Below are 16083 nucleotides of genomic sequence, written 5' to 3'. Positions count from 1 at the left end.
GAGTTCTCTCCTCTCTCTGCCACCCCGAGAACTCCTCGCCCCGGTGTCGGAGCCCTCAGCCCTTCCCTTCCTCCCGAAGCCGCAGCGCTCGCAGGGTCCCACATTTGCCGGGAGCACACGGCTTCCTGCTGATGGAATGGGCTGGGGACGATCCTGGTATTGGTATCGGGGTCGATATTGGTACTTTAGTATTATTGATGTTAATTATTTAGTCTTACTCTAGTAAATCTGCTTCCATTTCAACCCTCGGGTTTCCTTGTTTTTCCCCGATTCCCCTTCCTGGGTGGGGAGGGGCCGTGGGGTGAGAGAATAATTGTCTGAACGACGATTAATTGTTGCGGGTTCCTCAATCCGTGATCGCGTCTCACCGAAAAAAAAAAAAGAGGCGTTTTGCCCGGGAGACGCAGTGACTCACGCCAGCCGTGCCGCAGCGACGGAGCCGGCGGCTGCTCACGGGGAGCAGCATTTGGGGAGCACGAGCACCCGGCCCCCAGCTCCGCGCCCGGGTGTAAAACCCGGGGCCAAATCGGGGGTTCCCTCCTGCTCGTGCCGTCAGCCGGGACGCAGCCGTGATGGAAGCTCAGCTCCGTGCCGAGCAGACGGGGCCTCTCCGGGCCCCACTCCTGCCCGCAGCCTCCGGATCCCACCTCCCGGGGCTGGAAGCTCTGAAATCCCACGGCTGCTCCTGGGCCAGCAGCTCTCTGGTTGCTTAATTAAAACTGTCAGACGTCGCTGCGCAACACCTCGCCGGCCGGATCCCCCGCCTCGGGCTCTGCCAGCGCCACGGCACAGGGTAACGCCGGATCCCAGCCGGCACCCGGAGCCTCTCGCCAGCTTCCGCGTCGCTCATCAGCTTTAACGAGCCATTGCAAACCCCGGCTTTGACGGCACAGGGGAGAAAACGAGCTGCCCGATGGCAGCCAGGTGCCCGTTTTCCCACCTCCAGCCTCTGCATTTCGTGAGACTCAGGGCTGCGGGTGGGGGGACGTCAGCTCGGTCCCCCCGCCCCGCGCCAGCCGCAGCTCCCCGGGGCAGCACGGGCCACGCGCAGCCCCTTCTGCCGCACGGGGGGCGACACGGCGGGACAGGACCCCACCGAGCCTCCCTTCGATCCGGCTGGAAGCGGCGCAATGTCCCCATCCGTCCCTGTCCCACGGCTGCGGGGACGCGAGGAGGAGCCCGCGGTGACAGCAGGGACCCTCCCGGGGGGGCTGAGGGAGGTGATGCCCCACAGGGGTCCCCTCGCCTCAGCGTCCCAGGGACGGTGCTGGCTCCAGGGCTCGTGGCCACGCGACCTTGGGGACAGGAAGGAAATGTGGGAAGGGGCAGGTGTTCTTCCGCTGGGGCCGGACGGGATCGCCGAGATCTTCCCGGGAGGAAGGCTCCACCCTGGGGCCTCGGGACCAGGGAGGGGAGGGGGAGGGCAGCAGAGCCAACAGGGAGCAGAAAGTGTTTCACCAACAATAAGCCACAACTTTTATTAATTGATAGAAATAGTACAAATTTTAAATTTAGTCGTATTTTACTCTTCTCTGAAACACCAAAAAAGGCTCCTCTCTCTGGCAGCTACATCGTCAACTCCTGCAGGGAGAAGAAAAGACGCGTTAGGAGCCAGCCGGGCCCCGCAGCCCGGCCTCCGACCCGCGGCAGATCCGGCACCGCGGCTGCAGGCGGGAGGCACGTCCCTCCGCTCGCAGCCCCGAGCTCAGGCCTGGCTTGCAGCAGCGGGGAGATACCGCGCCGCCCGCTCCCCCAGCGCAAACCGCTCTCCCTCCTCGCCGGGCGCCGGGCAGACACTCACCATTATCGCATTTACAATATCGTTACTGTTGTTCTTCAGGGCACGGACCGCCTTCGCTCGGGACACGTTCGCCTGCGACATCACCAGCTCAATGTCTTTCACCTCGACACCGGTTTCGTCAACCTAAAGGAGACAGAGGGCGGGATTCAGGTCAGCCCGACGCACGGTTTGCTCCGTGTCTGGCAGAGGAAAACGGGACCGTCCGGACTGGGGCAGCCCCACTCGGGCCACACCGACGGAAGCCGGGAGGCGAAACAGGCGCTGCCCAGCCCTGGGGACGGTCCCCTGGCAGAGCCCGGGACCAGCCCCTCCTGGGCGAGGACCCTGCGCTCTCCTTTTGCCGTCACAACGAAGACATGGATGAGGGAAAAAGAAAACCACGGCTCTTCACACAAACTCGGGACGCTTCGCAGGACGCGCGTTAAGGCAGCAGGCCCGCAGCCCGGCCCTGCAGAGACAGCGTTACCTCTTCTTCCTCGCTCTCCTCCTGCACGGTGGGGGTCTGTGTGTTTTCTTGGATGTTTGAAACGGCTTCTCCTTGCACTTTGAACTTTTCGGCAGCTGCCAGCTGGGCCTGCTGGGACAGGTCTTCGATCTGGAGGAGGGAAAAAGCTGTAAGCGAGGCCAGCCCGGCGCAGAGCGGGACGTCAGCGCGCGGGCTCAGAGCCGCAGCGGCGCCAGCGCGTCCAACGGCTCTGCCGCGCAACCCAGCCGGGGAGCCAGCGCTCGGCACGGACCCCGGCCTGCCCGCGCCCCTTGGGGGCCACGCAGCAGCTGGGACCCGGCGGCGGCGGCAGTAGCCACGGGGCACAGGTGGCGAGGAGGAAGCCCAGCTAAGCGGCCCGGCTGCCGCGAGCGCGGATTAACGCGGCTGCCAGACACCGCACAGTCAGCTCACCTTGGCTTCCCCAAAGACTATGTAGGTGTCTGACGCCGGGCTCTTGTACACGTCTGGCTTTGTGATGACAAAGAGGATGTTCTTAGATTTCCGGATGGTGACTCTGGTTACTCCCGTCACCTGGCGAAGGCCCAGTTTAGACATTGCCTGAAAAACACGAGAGAAAGGTAAGCGAGGGGAGTCCAGCCCAGCCCGTGAAAGGATGCGTCCGCTCAGCTGCTCTCCGGACGCGGGTGCAATGATCAGTGCGCTCAAACACATGAAAACGCGCGTTTTACTGCTGCAGGGAAACATCCCCGGGCTTTCAGCCTGACACTGCGCTGGGCGCCTGGGAGGGAACTCTCTAGTCCCAGGACCGGCGAGATCCGCAGCACCACCTCGAGCCCTCCAGACACGAGGGTTTTGCCCGTCAACGGGGCATCCCCCTGCCTGGGGGCTGACGAGGGCGGGGAGTCGCACAAACCTCCCTCAGCCCCCGAACTCCCGGCTGGTGCCGTGCAGGGGCGGAAGACGAGGAGCTGCAGCCCCGAACAGGGCTCATGGGGCGACGACCCCGGCGCTGGGGAATCCCAGACCCCGAGGCAAAGCTCGGCTCCCCGCGGGCAGGCTGTTTGCCGCACTCGGGTTTGGTCCGTCCGCCATCCCTCCTCACCTTCCGCGCTTTCTTTTCGCTCCGGCTCTGTTTTGCTTTGCTAACGGGTTCTTCATCTATTTCAGCTGCTGCTGCAAGCTGCACGGAGAGAAAACAAGAGGGACCCATGATAATCCCGAGGCGGCAGCACCGGCAGGGAGCCTGCTCGGCCACCGCTGGGTGCAGGGACGTGCTGGCACGTGTCACCTGCCCTACCTGTGCCTGCTGCGTCGTGGCCTGTGTGGAGTCTTGCTCTTCGAGCTCTGGTACGGATTCATCGCTGTCAGACTCTGTTCCGGACCCTGCAGAAACGAAACGCACGTCACTCTTTCCAGCTCAGACCCGTCCGGGGGACACAGCAAGATCGAAGCACCACACCGCTTCGGTGCAGCCTTCGCCGCTGGGGGTTCCGAGTGCTGACACCGTTTCCCATCAGCGGGGTTAAGCGGTATCTGGTGGAAGGGGCTCTCCCTGCGACCCCCCAACGCCATCGGCAACCGGTGGCACAAGAGCATCGCCTCTTCCGAACGCTCTCACCTCGGTGGACGCCGGATGCCAGAGCACCGCGGGTGCCCGGCGGCTCGCTCCCAACGCCGAGTCCCCGGGAGGCAGCGCCAGCCCGACCTGCTCCCCCGGTTTGAGGCACGGCGCTGGCCACTGCCCCAGCCCGGCCGGAGGGCGAGCGTATGGCGGCACTCGCTGTGCGGTGAGTCAGCAGCAGCCCGGCGCTGCCAGGGACTCCCTTGGTTCCCCTCGAACCTGCGCAGGCAGCAGCGGAGCCGGAGCTGCAGGAGCTCAGACACGCGGCACAGAAACGAGACCAAACCGACCGAGGGGCTGCTGCGCCTTTCTGTCACCCCACCACGGGGGATGATTTGCAAATACCTTGAAAACCCCCATCAGGAAAGAGCATCTTCGGATGCTCAGGGTGGCCCCTGTGCCGGGTCCTGAAAGCTGCCGGAGCCGGGGAGGCTCAGCCGGAGGCCGGCTCCTGCGCCACCGCTGCAGTGCCGCAATTAGCTTGCGAACCACGGCACAACCGCGTCCGACCACGCGGGAGTGAACGAGGCAGAGCCGGGCGTCTCCGGCCTTGGAGGAGGCCGGAGGGTGACCACGACGCCCTCTCGTGCAGCCGTTACCTGAATTCAGTCCCGCTTCCTTCTCTGGAAAGGGCCCCTTGCCCGCGGCCACGCTGAGCAGGCAGGAGCCCTCGGCAAAGCTCTCTGCAGGCTGTGGGTGCGTGCCCGGGGGAATCCCAACAGTTCGGGCAGGCAAAGGAATTTCCCCGGAGCGTGGGGACAGGCCAGTTTTGGCACCAGCACCGCCCGCAGCTCCCCTCCGCTGGCGGACGGACGTGGTGGACGCCAGACACACACCGCGGGGTACAGGCACGTGGTAGCTCTTCCCGGAGCCTCTGTGTAAAGCCAGCTCAGGCAAACAGCCGCAGCGCCGACACCACACGCCACACCGTGCTCCGTGCCCGAGAACACACGTTAGTGACACCGAGCCGCTGGCGCTGGATCATGCCGAGCCCTGACCTGCCCCATCCCGTGGCCGCGGGGCGTCTCCCCTCCCCGTTCCCCGGCTCACCGGCTGCTCGGGCGGGTTCGGCTCAGCCTGGCACGGCTCGGGCCTGCCTCCGCCGCGGCACTTCCGCAGACGCTGTGCCCAGAGCGACACACCGAGCGACGAAGGGGCACCTGGGCCCCTCTACGGGTTAGTATCCAGTGGGCAGCCAGTGACACTCCATGCACACGGCAAACCGAGGCGGCAAATACCCTTGTCGTTCTTCAGGACGGGCGGCTTAGCCGGAGGAGCAGGGGCCCCAGCGGGGGCCACGGCTGCTCGGGGAGAGAGGTCCACCAGGATGGGCTGCACCGGCGGCTCGGCAGCGGGCAGCTCTGGGGGGATCAGAGGCGGCAGGTCGTCATCGTCCACGGCAGCGCTGACGGGGACCGGGGCCTTCGAGGGGGGTTTGGATGGGGGCGGGCGGGGGGCCGGCTTGGTGACCTTACCGGGAGGGGTCTGCGTCTTCGCGGGGGGAGCGCTCGGCGCAGAAGAGGCAGGCGGGGGGTTACCCGCCGGGGCAGAGCCAGGAAGGCCAGCTTCTGGTTTCTGGGGAGCAGGGGCGGCACGATCGGCCGATGGCTTCGGGGGGGCACCAGGAACCCCTGGGGCTGGGGCAGCCGTGCCTGGAGCAGGAGCCGGCTTGCCGGGTGCCGGTGCAGGGGCTGCCGGGGGGGCGGCTGGAGCTGCAGGAGCTGGTGTGGCTGCACCAGGGCTCTTGGGAGGTGCTTTGGCCACAGCAGGGGTGGATGGAGCTGGCGGCGTTGGGGCAGAGGGAGCGGTCGCAGGGCTGCTCTTCGGAGGCTTTTTGGCTGCAGGGGGGGCGGCTGGAGCTGGTGGAGCCGCTGGCACCGGAGCAGCAGGGGCAGAGGGAGCAGGGGGGACAGCGATGGGGCTGCTCTTCGGAGGCTTTTTGGCTGCAGGGGGGGCAGCTGGAGCTGGCGGAGCTGCTGGCACCGGAGCAGCAGAGGGAGCAGGGGGGGCAGCGACGGGGCTGCTCTTTGGAGGCTTTTTGGCTGCAGGGGGGGCAGCTGGAGCTGGTGGAGCTGCTGGCACCGGAGCAGCAGAGGGAGCAGGGGGGGCAGCGACGGGGCTGCTCTTCGGAGGCTTTTTGGCCGCAGCGGGGGCGGCTGGAGCTGCAGGAGCTGGTGTGGCTGAGGCCGAGGGAGCAGCAACAGGGCTCTTGGGAGCCGTTTTGGCTGCAGAAGCTGCTGCCGGAGCCGGTGGAGCTGCAGGAGCTGGTGCAGCAGGAGCAGAGGGGGCAGCGACCGGGCTCACGGGAACCGCTTTGCCTGCAGGAGGGGCAGCTGGAGCTGCCGCCGCTGGTTTGACAGGCAGGGAGGTGGCAGGGGCCGAGGGGGCAGCAGGCACAGGAGCTGCCGGAGGGGAGACTGGGCTCGCTGGAGCTGCTTTGGCCAAAGCAGCCGTGGCCGCTGCTGGTGCGGTGCTGGGAGCTGCCGCTGTCAGTGGCCCTGGGAGAGATGTGGCAGCTCCTGGAGAGGGTTTGGACAGGGCGGGAGCAATGGGAGCTGCCGCAGCGGCAGGCACTGCCCGAGGGTCGGGGCTTCCAGGAGGGGTCCTGGCCACGGAGGGAGGGACGGGGTCTCCCCCAGCTGGAGCCGCAGCGGCAGCAGCTGGGGCTGCCGGGGCAGGGCCCATGGGACAGGTCTTAGCAACAGAAGGAGCAACTGGAACCGGCGGAGAGGCTGGAGCGCCAGGGGCTGGGCCCTGTGGGGCAGCAGCAGGACTCCCAGGAGACATCCCAGCTGGCACCAGGGGGGCAGGGGGTGACAAGGGGGCCAGGGCCATGGGGGCAGCCAGGAAGACAGGCGGAGAGATGGCACTGCCCGGGGCCGGAGGAAGAGGGGACACGGGAGAGGCCAAAGGAGAAGCCAGCGGGGCAGAGGCTGGGCTGCCAGGTGACACTGGTACCGCCGGGGCAGGCGCCGATGGTGCCATGGCAGGACAGAGAGGGGCTGCTGCGGGAAGAGGGGGAGAGCCCGGGCTCTGGGGACAAGCTGCGGCCTCGGGAGGTGCGGTGGGAGTAGGCAGGAGAGCTGCCGGCAGGGGAGATGCCCCAAGGGGAAGGGAAGGGGGCGGTAGGAGAGTGGCCGGGGCTGCCCCAGGGCCCTGGGATGGAGCAGGGGGGGCCAAAGCTGCCCCAGGGGCAGGGAGAGGGGCCTGGGGCAGCCCCGCGGGGCTCTGAGGGGTGGCAGAGGGGGCAGCTTTCACTGGAGAGGTGAGAATTGCTGGGGGAGAACCAGGGCTGACAGGGGAGGCAATGGGGGCCACCGTCACTGCGGCAGGAGCAGCGGCCGCAACAGGAGACACTGGGCCCGGGAGTCCCGGCGACACTGGGCTAACTGGGGCGGGCCCTGGAGATCCTGGGGTTGCAAAACCCATCGGGGACTGCGGAACTGGGTGGTTCCCAGTGGTAACCGGGACCTGCAGAGCTGGGGCAGGGAGCTGGGGGGGAACTGAGAACACGGGGATCGCCGCAGCTGGGACTACAGGGGGGGAAACGGGGGCTGGGGGGCCGGCAGGGCTGGGCGGCTCCACTGGGAGAGCCTGGCCCGCGGGGACCGGAGACGGAGTCAGAGGTGGGGAGTGAGCAGCATGAAGAACAGCTAAAGGAGAGAAACAGAGTGAACCGATGAGAGAGGGGAGAGGGAGGGGAGCCCTGGCCTCCCCCCAGCCTTCGTGCCGGCTTCTAGAGCCGCAGACGAGCGTCCGCCGGACCTGCCAGGCCCAGCGCAGACCGGGACCTTCGTCTGCCTCCAGAAACCGGCACTGATTTTACAGAGAACGTTGTGCTGGCATGCGAGCTAGCCGATGGGCGCAAGTGGCAGAAGGAAAAACCCCAATGCCAGGATCAGCAGTGCCACCCCGGGGTCTCCTTGTTACGGGCAGCTGTGGCCGAATCCCTGCCACGGCAGGAGGCGGCACCTGAAAGGCCAGGGAGCCCCAGCGGGCCCGGCACGGCGGGAACCTGACGGGAGGTTGGTGCTGGCGCAGGGACCAGGCTTTGCCGCCAGCTCTGCGCTCGGCTCTTCCCTACCAAAGGGGTTGCCGCAACCTTTGCGGAGCCCCGGAGGAACCCCCAGCGCTGCTCCCGAGCCTGGGAAAGCGCATCCTGGGCTGGCGAGAGCAGGGGGGGTGACGAGGACCCACCCGAGGATGGGAGGGAAAAGGGAAATTTAACACAGCGGCATGCGTGACTGTTCCAGGAGCGCTTTGGGAGTCGTGCTCTAGCAGAGGGCAGCCCCCGGACGCAGACAGGCGCCCCTGGGGGACGAGGACGCCGAGGCACAGGGGGGCTGCGGCTCACCCACACCGAGGGGACAGAGCCCCGAGTCCTTGTCGTGCAGTGACCTGCGCTCCCCTGAGCAAGCTGTTAGGGTTAATGGAACTGCAACCACCCAGAACAGCAAACTCTGGTTAATGCGGCACACGAGGTGTTAACGAGGAGGGTCCGGGAGTACCTGGAGGTGCCGCAGGAGCAGTGACGGGGGCTGCCGGAGGAAGGGCAGCTGGAGCTGAACGGGTGAGAACAACAGTTTTAATTATTAAGACAAATCCCACCGACCGACTGAGAGCGCTCGCCAGCCAGCTCCCCTGGCACACACCCGCCTCCAGCCAGCACCGGGAGGGCCCGGCCGTTCAAAACGCCATGCGGAACGCCAACAACCAAAGGGAAGCGCTCAGGGAAGAGGTGCGGCGAGAGACCCGGGGAGGGCAACACCGGTCTGACCAGCGCGACCGGCACCGCTGCCTGTTGGGAGCAGAACCGGCTGAGCCACACGCCCGCCCCTCGGCAGCTCCAGCCCCACGCACAGCGTCAATCCCGAACAGATTGGCACGTCCCGGCACGTCTGCCGGCAGGGACGGCGACGGGAGCGCAGACGGGTGGCTGCCGAGAAGCCACAGCTGTGGAGCCCAAATCACAGCCCAGCTCGCGGAGACTGCGTCGCGTCAAGGGAGCAAGAGATCTCCTCCCGCCTGCGCGCGGGGCGCTGGCTGTCACCTCTGCTTGGGTCACCCACCGACCCAACCCCTGCGCCCGCTGCCCCTGCCCAACCTCTCCCCCACCGCCATCAGGGCTGGCTCAGAGGCTCAAGTCCTCGCCTCGCTGCCGTCTGGAGCGGCAACACGCGCGTGGAACTCCCAGCAGCCTCCTCCGTGGGTGACGTCCCTCTCTCTGCCGCAAGAACAGTGGGCCAGAAGGTGCTTCCGAGGCCCCATTTCCCCACCCTATCCCAAAACGCAGAGCAGCGGGAGGAGACAGGCACCGGCCCGGAGCTGGGCAGCTGCTCAACGAGTGCCGAACATCGGCGCCTTGTGCCAACGGGCACCAGGAGCTTCCTGCGCCAGGGAACCTACTGGTGCTTTAAGGAACAACATCCCCTGCCAAGAGCCGAGCTGGTCCCGAGCCTGTCACAGAAGGGGCTGGACAGACAACAGCCTTCTCTGGAAAGCTCGGAAACCCCTGCCAGCTCTCCCTGCTCCTTCTCCACGTCCGCTGACACCTCGCCGGCACTGTTTGAGGACGTTCCTGCGATAAGCACGGTATTTCCAACTCGCCACTTCTCCGCTGGCAGCCCCACCTCTCCGGTGCCCACCTCCGCACAGGAAGGTGAGACGCGGGACCCTCAAAGAGCACAACCCGTGTTTAAGGGATGCGGAGCACCCCACGCTGCACGCGCCTGAAAGCCGAAGCCCTGGACTGTTGGATTGCAGACCGCTCTGCCCAACCTCAGGAGCTTCCCACAGGCCAGCCAGCCTCTGAAGGATAAGAGGAATGTCAAAGGAGCCCCGGGATTCCCACCCACGGGGCGACGGATAACCCCGCACCAGCCCCCCCAGCTCCTCTCGCGCTGCCTCAGCAGAGAGGGAATAAACACGACAGCCCTCGCGCTCGCACACACCCTTCGCCTTCACCCTCCGCCTGCAGACCCACCCGACGGCTCCTCTGCTGCTGCCCGTGTTGCCCCCCCCAGAGCCCCCCGTGCTCCCCGGGGCCACGGGAGCAGCTACTGTAACAGCATTTGCTGCCTACGGGCAGCTTCTCCTGACCGACGCGTGCTCCGCCATCGTTAGAAACTCAAGAGCAGCAGAGCTTCGGCAGGAGAAGAGGCGCAAGTTGTCACCTGAGACCGAGAGCGAAGAAGAGGGAGGGGGGGACACGCTGGGAACTGGCCCCACCGCAGGAATCCCAGCTACGCCCGGGGAGAGGCCAGAAGCACCGCAGCTCCCCGGGCCCCCCCAGCACAGCTGTCACCCCGACAGCCGGCACCAGGGGCGGGGGGCCGCGTCCTCCCCCGGGGAAGCTTTCTGCCAGCACCTCCCGACTGCCGGCAAACCCCAACTTCCCTCGCGGTCCCCCAAATCCAACCCACCCTTCGGACAGACCCCCATTCGCCGTCGTGCACCGTGTGGCTCCCCCAGGGCGGGTGACAACGCCCGGTCACGTATCCCGCAGCGCGTCCCTGCGCCCGGGGCAGAGGCGCGGCGAACCCGGGCAGAGCCTTCGCCAACCCGACCGCGGCACCCGGGACTCTTCGAGGGAGTCAGGCGGCGCCGTGGGTCCCAGCGCAGGCTGGAGACCGGCCCCCGGCCCACAGCGGGCAGCGGAGCCCGCAGGCGCCTGCCTGGGCGTTTTTGAGCTGCGCCGAGTCCCGGTGCTGGATCCCCTGGATGGCGTTGAGGCCGGCGCAGCGACGTTCCCCGGCCCCGCTGCGACTTACCGACACGGAGCCCCACGTCACCTTCCCAAACCGGAGCAATTCCAGAGCGTAAAAGGATCATGACCGTTTGGACGCGTCCCCGACCGTCCCAGTCGCCCCACGGCCATACCCACAGCCGTTTTCCTCCCAGTCCCCCCGCCCCGACACTCAAATCCGTATCGGGAAGGTACAAACGAGGCACAGAGCGTGGCTGACGGAACGCTCTCCCCGATATTTTGGGGCACGAAGGACCAAAAGCCACGTGACTTTAGTCACGCTTCCTGCCGAGGGAACCCCTCCGGTTTTGGGGAGAGAACTACAAAACCGACACAGATTTCTTCTTCTTCTGACCCCAGCGACCAACGCGGCGACACGGAGACCGAGCAGAAGGGAGCCGAGGACCCGAACGCTGCCGGGGCAGAGCAGACGAGATCAGGGGGGTGTCACACAGCCCCCGCCGGGTCCTCGCCCACCGAGCGCTGCCCCCCGCCCTCCCCCCGGCCCCCGCGGGGCAGCGGCTCCCCTTTTTCCCCTCCTTTTCCCCTTCAAAGCGACCGAGCGCCCCGAGGCCGGTCACCCCCCCGCCTCCCCCGGCCTCACCTGTCTCAGCCTGCGGCTGCGGCAGCTCCTGCTCGGTGGCTGGGACGGTTTCTGTAGCTTCGCCGGGCATTTCTGGGGAAAGGGAGAACGCAACAGGCCCGGGCTCGCCGGGGCTCGGGACGGACCGAGGGCGGCCACCGGGAGCCGGTAACTCGCCCTTCCCAAAGCCACCCCCGAGTCCGCTGCCCAGACACCGAACGCCTCCCGGTACCGACAGCTCTGCGGAGACGGCTCAGCCGCGCCGTCGGTACCGGACACCCCGGACCCAGCGGGCCCCGAGCGCCGCACGGCACGGGCCGGTCCCGGTCCCGCCCGGGGCTGCCAACGGGGCTTCCCCCACCGGGCGGCGGAGCTGACCTCCCCCGTCGGCCCGGAGCGGGGCCTCGGCCGCCTCTGCCCCCCCACCCCACCCCGGTGCGGGCGGCCCCTGCCCGGTGCGCCGAGCCGTCCCCGCCGGCCTGCCCGACCGGACCGCGGCCCCAGCGGCGGCCTGGACCGGGCCCCCGCCGCCCTCCCACCCTCCCTCCCGGCCCGGCCGCGGTCCCCGAGCGGCGGGCAGCTCCCGTGGCGGCGGATGGCGGCGGATGGCGGCGGCGGGACTCACTGTGCGGGGAGCAGGGCCCAAGATGGCGGCGGAAAGAGACCGAGCGGCTGAAGACGCGACTTCCGGCAGGACGAGCACTTCCGGGGCAGGGGGGCAGCGCCCCGCCCGCCCCAGCGGCCGCGCTCCGCCGTTCCGGGCCCCGGCCGGGCCGGGCCGGTACCCGCGGGAGTGAGGCCGGGACCCCCGGGGAAACGGAGCTCGGGACCCCCGGGGAAACGGAGCTCGGGGCCCTCCGGCTGCGGGGCTGAGACGCCGCGAACGTGGGGCCTGGCCCCGATGGTGGGGCAGAGACCTCCGGTGCCAAAGGGAGCCCAGGGGCAGGGTACGGGGGGTACCGGGAAGGGTAGCGGGGGGCCGGGCAGGGCGTACCGGGCACCGGGCAGCGCCCCCGGCTCCCCCCCGCAGGTCGGGACGCAGCCACAGCCCCCTCCCGCCTCGGCACGGCGCAGGACGCAGGGACAGCGTTGACCTGAGACGTTTTAATGGTCTTTGCGTAGAAAAAGTACAAAATGTGGGAAGGGCCCGCGGGGACGGGTCAGCTGCTGGCTGCCGGGCTCCCTGCTCCAAGGCACCGGGACCCCCGCAGCCGGCGGCGGAGGCGACGATGGCGGAGGTGACAATGGCAGAGTCGGTCCCTCGGTGGCCCCGCGGCGAGGACCGGGGCCGCCAGTGTGGCCCCTGGCAGCGAGGCCTCAGAAGTCTCCTTGCAGGTCTGCAAAGAGGAGAAAGGAGAAGTTTTACAGAAAGAAAAGAAAAGAAAAGAAAAGAGAGGAAAAGAAAAGAAAAGAAAAGAGAGGAAAAGAAAAGAAAAGAGAGGAAAAGAAAAGAAAAGAGAGGAAAAGAAAAGAAAAGAGAGGAAAAGAAAAGAAAAGAGAGGAAAAGAAAAGAAAAGAGAGGAAAAGAAAAGAAAAGAGAGGAAAAGAAAAGAAAAGAGAGGAAAAGAAAAGAAAAGAGGAAAAGAAAAGAGAGGAAAAGAAAAGAAAAGAGGAAAAGAAAAGAGGAAAAGAAAAGAGGGAAAAAAAAGAAAAGAAAAAAGAAAAAAGGGGAAAAAGAAAAGAAAAAAAGAAAGAAAAAAAGAAAGAAAAAAGAAAAGAAAAAAGAAAAGAGAAAAAAGAAAAGAGAAAAGAGAAAAGAGAAAAGAGAAAAGAGAAAAGAGAAAAGAGAAAAGAGAAAAGAGAAAAGAAAAGAGAAAAGAAAAGAGAAAAAAGAAAAGAGAAAAGAGAAAAGAGAAAAGAAAAGAGAAAAAAAGAAAAGAGAAAAAAAGAAAAGAGAAAAGAAAAGAGAAAAAAAGAAAAGAAAAAATCGAAAAGAGAAAAGAAAAGAGAAAAAAAGAAAAAATCGAAAAGAAAAGAGAAAAGAGAAAAAAACAAAAGAAAAGAAAAAAAAAAAAAAGAGCAGTTTCTGAGAGCCAGGGGATCCCTCCGCTTCGGGGTCCCCCGGCCGGCTGCGTCCCTGCCCAGCTCTCACCGCTCCTCCGGAGCAGCTCTCCCCTCCGGGCGCGCTCCATCTCCTCCACGAACTGCTCGAAGACCCGCACGTAGGGCGCCAGGCTCGTCTTCTTGTAGTCTGGAGGGGTCGGGGAGCTGAGCGGGAGCGGGGCAGCGGGGACCCCCCCCGTCCCCGTGCCGTCCCCGTCCTCGCTCACCCCGTGCACGCCGCTTCGGCTCCGTCTCCCCGCCCTCCTCCTGCTCCCCGTCGTCGCCGGCCGCATCCAGCTCGTGGCACAGGGAGCTGCGGGAGACGGCGGGACGCGGTGGGGGGGCTGCCGGCACAGCCGGGACCCCCCCCTCCCTGTGCCTCCAGCCCCGATCACGTACCTGATGGTGGGGACGGCGAACGGGTCAAACTGGTCCAGCCTCTGCAGATCCAGCGGCACCGAAACGCGACCTGCAAGAGAGGGGAGTCACGGCCGGGGGTTCCCCGCCCCGCCGTGGGGGGGTGCCCTGTGGGGTGCTGGCCCCACAGGCCGCCAGACCCACCTGTTTTGGGGTGGACGCTGAAGGGGCTCTTCAGCAGGTGCCCGACGCCTTTGCTGACGTTGATGTCGAGGCGGGGGAAGCAGTACTGCAGCATGACCTCCCAGTCCGCGTAGCACGCCGTGCCTCTCCCGGGCCCCCCCGCCCGCTGCGGGGACGAGAGGGTCAGGGGGCAGCGGGGCGGGCGGCAGCGCCCGGGGGGCAACCCCACGGCCACTCACCCGTGTCCGCTCCATCCTGCCCTTCAGCAGCTCCCAGCGCTGCACCGAGTCCCGCTTCCTGGGGAACTCGCCCCGCAGCGGCTCGCGGTGCTGTGGCTGGCGGTCAAGGCTGATCACGGACGCTGCCGGCCCCGCTCCCCCCACCGCGCAGACCCTCCCTCCGGACCCGGCACAGCGCCCAGCGGCACGGCACGGCCGCTGCGGGAAGGATATCCTCCGGGACGAGGGCCAGCACCTTGTCCCAGCTCTCCGGGGTGCCCAGGATGTCCTGGCCCACCAGTGCGTACGCCTCGAAATACTTCTCCACCACGCTGACCGAGCGCCTGCGGAGGAGCGGGGAGAGGGGGGAGGCTCAGCGCCCCACGGCTGGCAGCGGCGGGGGCCGGGATGGCGGAAGGGGGGTGTCCCCACCGACCTGATGAAGGGGTGGACGGGCTCGGAGATGTTCACCTTCTTCACGGTCTCCGCTCCGCCCTGGGGGGAAAGCAGCAGTCAGGCTGGGGGTGGGTGGGCAGGGGGTGGCTGTCCCCGCCTTCCGCCCCCCCCCCGTGCGCCCACCTTCACCAGGGTCAGGTACTCCACGGCGGCCGCCCGCAGCGCCGGGGACCATTTCCGCACGGCGTCGTCGCACACCCAGCAGTGGACGCCCCTCCGGCCCGAGTACACCCACAGGCGATGCCTCACGCCCAGGTCCTCTGCGGGGGCGACAGCCGGGCTGCGGGAGGGCGTCGGGACGGGCTGCGGCGTCCCCCCGAGTCTGGCACCTCTGCGAGACCCCGCTGGGCGCCGGCGCATCCCCCGCTCCCCCCCGGCCCCCCCTTTCCCCCGGTGGTGGTGGGGGTCCGGGCGTTGCTGTGGGGCAGTGCGTGGTCTGGCCGCGTCCCCGAGACCCTCACCCACGAGCGCGCGGTCGATGACGCGGACGGCGATGGTCATCAGGGTCCAGCACTTGGAGCAGATCTCGGCCGAGCTGAGGGCAGAGCGTGGCGGGTCGGGCTGCGCCCCCATGCCCCCCGCACCCCCCTCCCGGCCCCCTGCTCCGGCTCGTGCCGTGAACGTACCCCCCTCCCCCCTCCCCCCCAATCCCCGGGAACCTGCAGCACGTCCGGACGTCGTCGTAATCCGTCATGTCGATGTCAAAGACCAGCTCCTTCTCCTGCGGCTGGAAGGCCCCCAGGTGCACCGTGTTGTGCTGGTTGGGCTGCGGGACGGGACGGGACGGGACGGGTTCGGCGACCCTGCGAACCGGGGGGCTGCGCGTGCCCCCCCAGCCCGAGGGCCCGTGCCGCCGGCGGGGGTGGCCGGGTGGGAGCGGGACTCACCCGGTGGGAGTAGACGGCGCCGATGTCGATCTTGTAGGGGTTGATCCTCTGCAGCTCCCGCTCCAGCTCCTGGGGGCTGCCGAAGGACTGGAACCGCACGTAGATGTCATCCCGCAGCGTGAAGGAGAATTCCCGCAGCTGGAAGTAGTTCTTCACCACTGCGGGGGGGGGGGTGTCGGGGGGGGGGGGGGCGTGGGGGGTCAGCCCCGACACCCACCCAACCCCCCCCAAGGGCCCGGCCCCCCCCCCGCCCTGTTTCCCCCGACCCCCCCCTCGCTGCACTCCTCAGCCCCCCCCCCCCCATCACAGCCCTCCCCCCCCCCCAGAACCCCCCTTTCCCCGCTCAGCGCATCCACCCGCCGCCCGCCCGCCCCCGGGACCCCCGACGTGCTCCGGGACCCGGTATCGCGGGACCCGACCGTTCCCCGTCCCCCCCCCCCCCCCCCCCAGCTCACCGCCGCCGTAGCCGAGCCAGCGGCCGTAGGGGCCGTGCGGGAAGAGCCGCCGGTAAAAGACCGGGAGCAGCTCGGGCAGCGCCGCCGGCTCGAACGGCGCCATGGCGGGAAGCGGCGGCGGCGGCGGCGGGAAGCGGCGGGTCCGGGCCCCCGGGGGCCGCCGGGAGCTGTAGTTCCGACCCCGGGGGGGGTTTGGGGCGGGACGGGGAGGAGCCGGGACGGGGGCTACGGGTGGTCCGGGACTCCCGGGGAGCGGGAGGGGGGGGCGCAAAGCACCGGGGGGGGT

General features: G+C 67.2%; 2 protein-coding genes across 5 annotated transcripts; both read right to left on the bottom strand.

Moving 5' to 3' along the window:
• Positions 1-1452: 1452 nt before the first annotated feature.
• NACA (nascent polypeptide associated complex subunit alpha) lies at positions 1453-12014 on the bottom strand. Of its 4 annotated transcripts, XR_012584435.1 has the most exons (12): positions 11824-12014; positions 11220-11291; positions 8379-8432; positions 5991-7523; positions 5346-5890; positions 5109-5231; positions 3547-3632; positions 3352-3429; positions 2700-2846; positions 2268-2396; positions 1802-1924; positions 1453-1581 (listed from the first exon to the last, which is right to left on the bottom strand). XR_012584435.1 is itself a non-coding variant. In XM_074565243.1 (11 exons), exons 2-11 carry the CDS (start codon positions 11287-11289, stop codon positions 1567-1569), a joined length of 3003 nt encoding a protein of 1000 aa, XP_074421344.1. In that variant the 5' UTR covers positions 11290-11291; positions 11824-11908; the 3' UTR covers positions 1453-1566. The 4 variants fall into 4 exon arrangements, 3 of the variants coding, with proteins under 3 accessions (XP_074421344.1, XP_074421343.1, XP_074421345.1); XM_074565243.1 differs by having other exon boundaries at positions 5346-7523; positions 11824-11908; XM_074565242.1 differs by having other exon boundaries at positions 5109-7523; positions 11824-11908.
• A 269-nt stretch (positions 12015-12283) lies between these two features.
• PRIM1 (DNA primase subunit 1) lies at positions 12284-16081 on the bottom strand. Its single transcript, XM_074565248.1, has 13 exons — positions 15798-16081; positions 15343-15500; positions 15115-15221; positions 14917-14990; positions 14579-14715; positions 14436-14494; positions 14234-14343; positions 14021-14112; positions 13803-13947; positions 13641-13710; positions 13469-13554; positions 13291-13389; positions 12284-12535 (listed from the first exon to the last, which is right to left on the bottom strand). Exons 1-13 carry the CDS (start codon positions 15898-15900, stop codon positions 12516-12518), a joined length of 1260 nt encoding a protein of 419 aa, XP_074421349.1. The 5' UTR covers positions 15901-16081; the 3' UTR covers positions 12284-12515.
• Between the last annotated feature and the right edge of the window lie 2 nt (positions 16082-16083).

This window comes from Larus michahellis, chromosome 22, assembly GCF_964199755.1.
Source record: "Larus michahellis chromosome 22, bLarMic1.1, whole genome shotgun sequence".
Lineage (NCBI taxonomy): Eukaryota > Metazoa > Chordata > Aves > Charadriiformes > Laridae > Larus > Larus michahellis.
The sequence above is the reverse complement of the archived record's forward strand: the minus strand, read 5'-3'. Positions and strand labels throughout refer to the sequence as shown.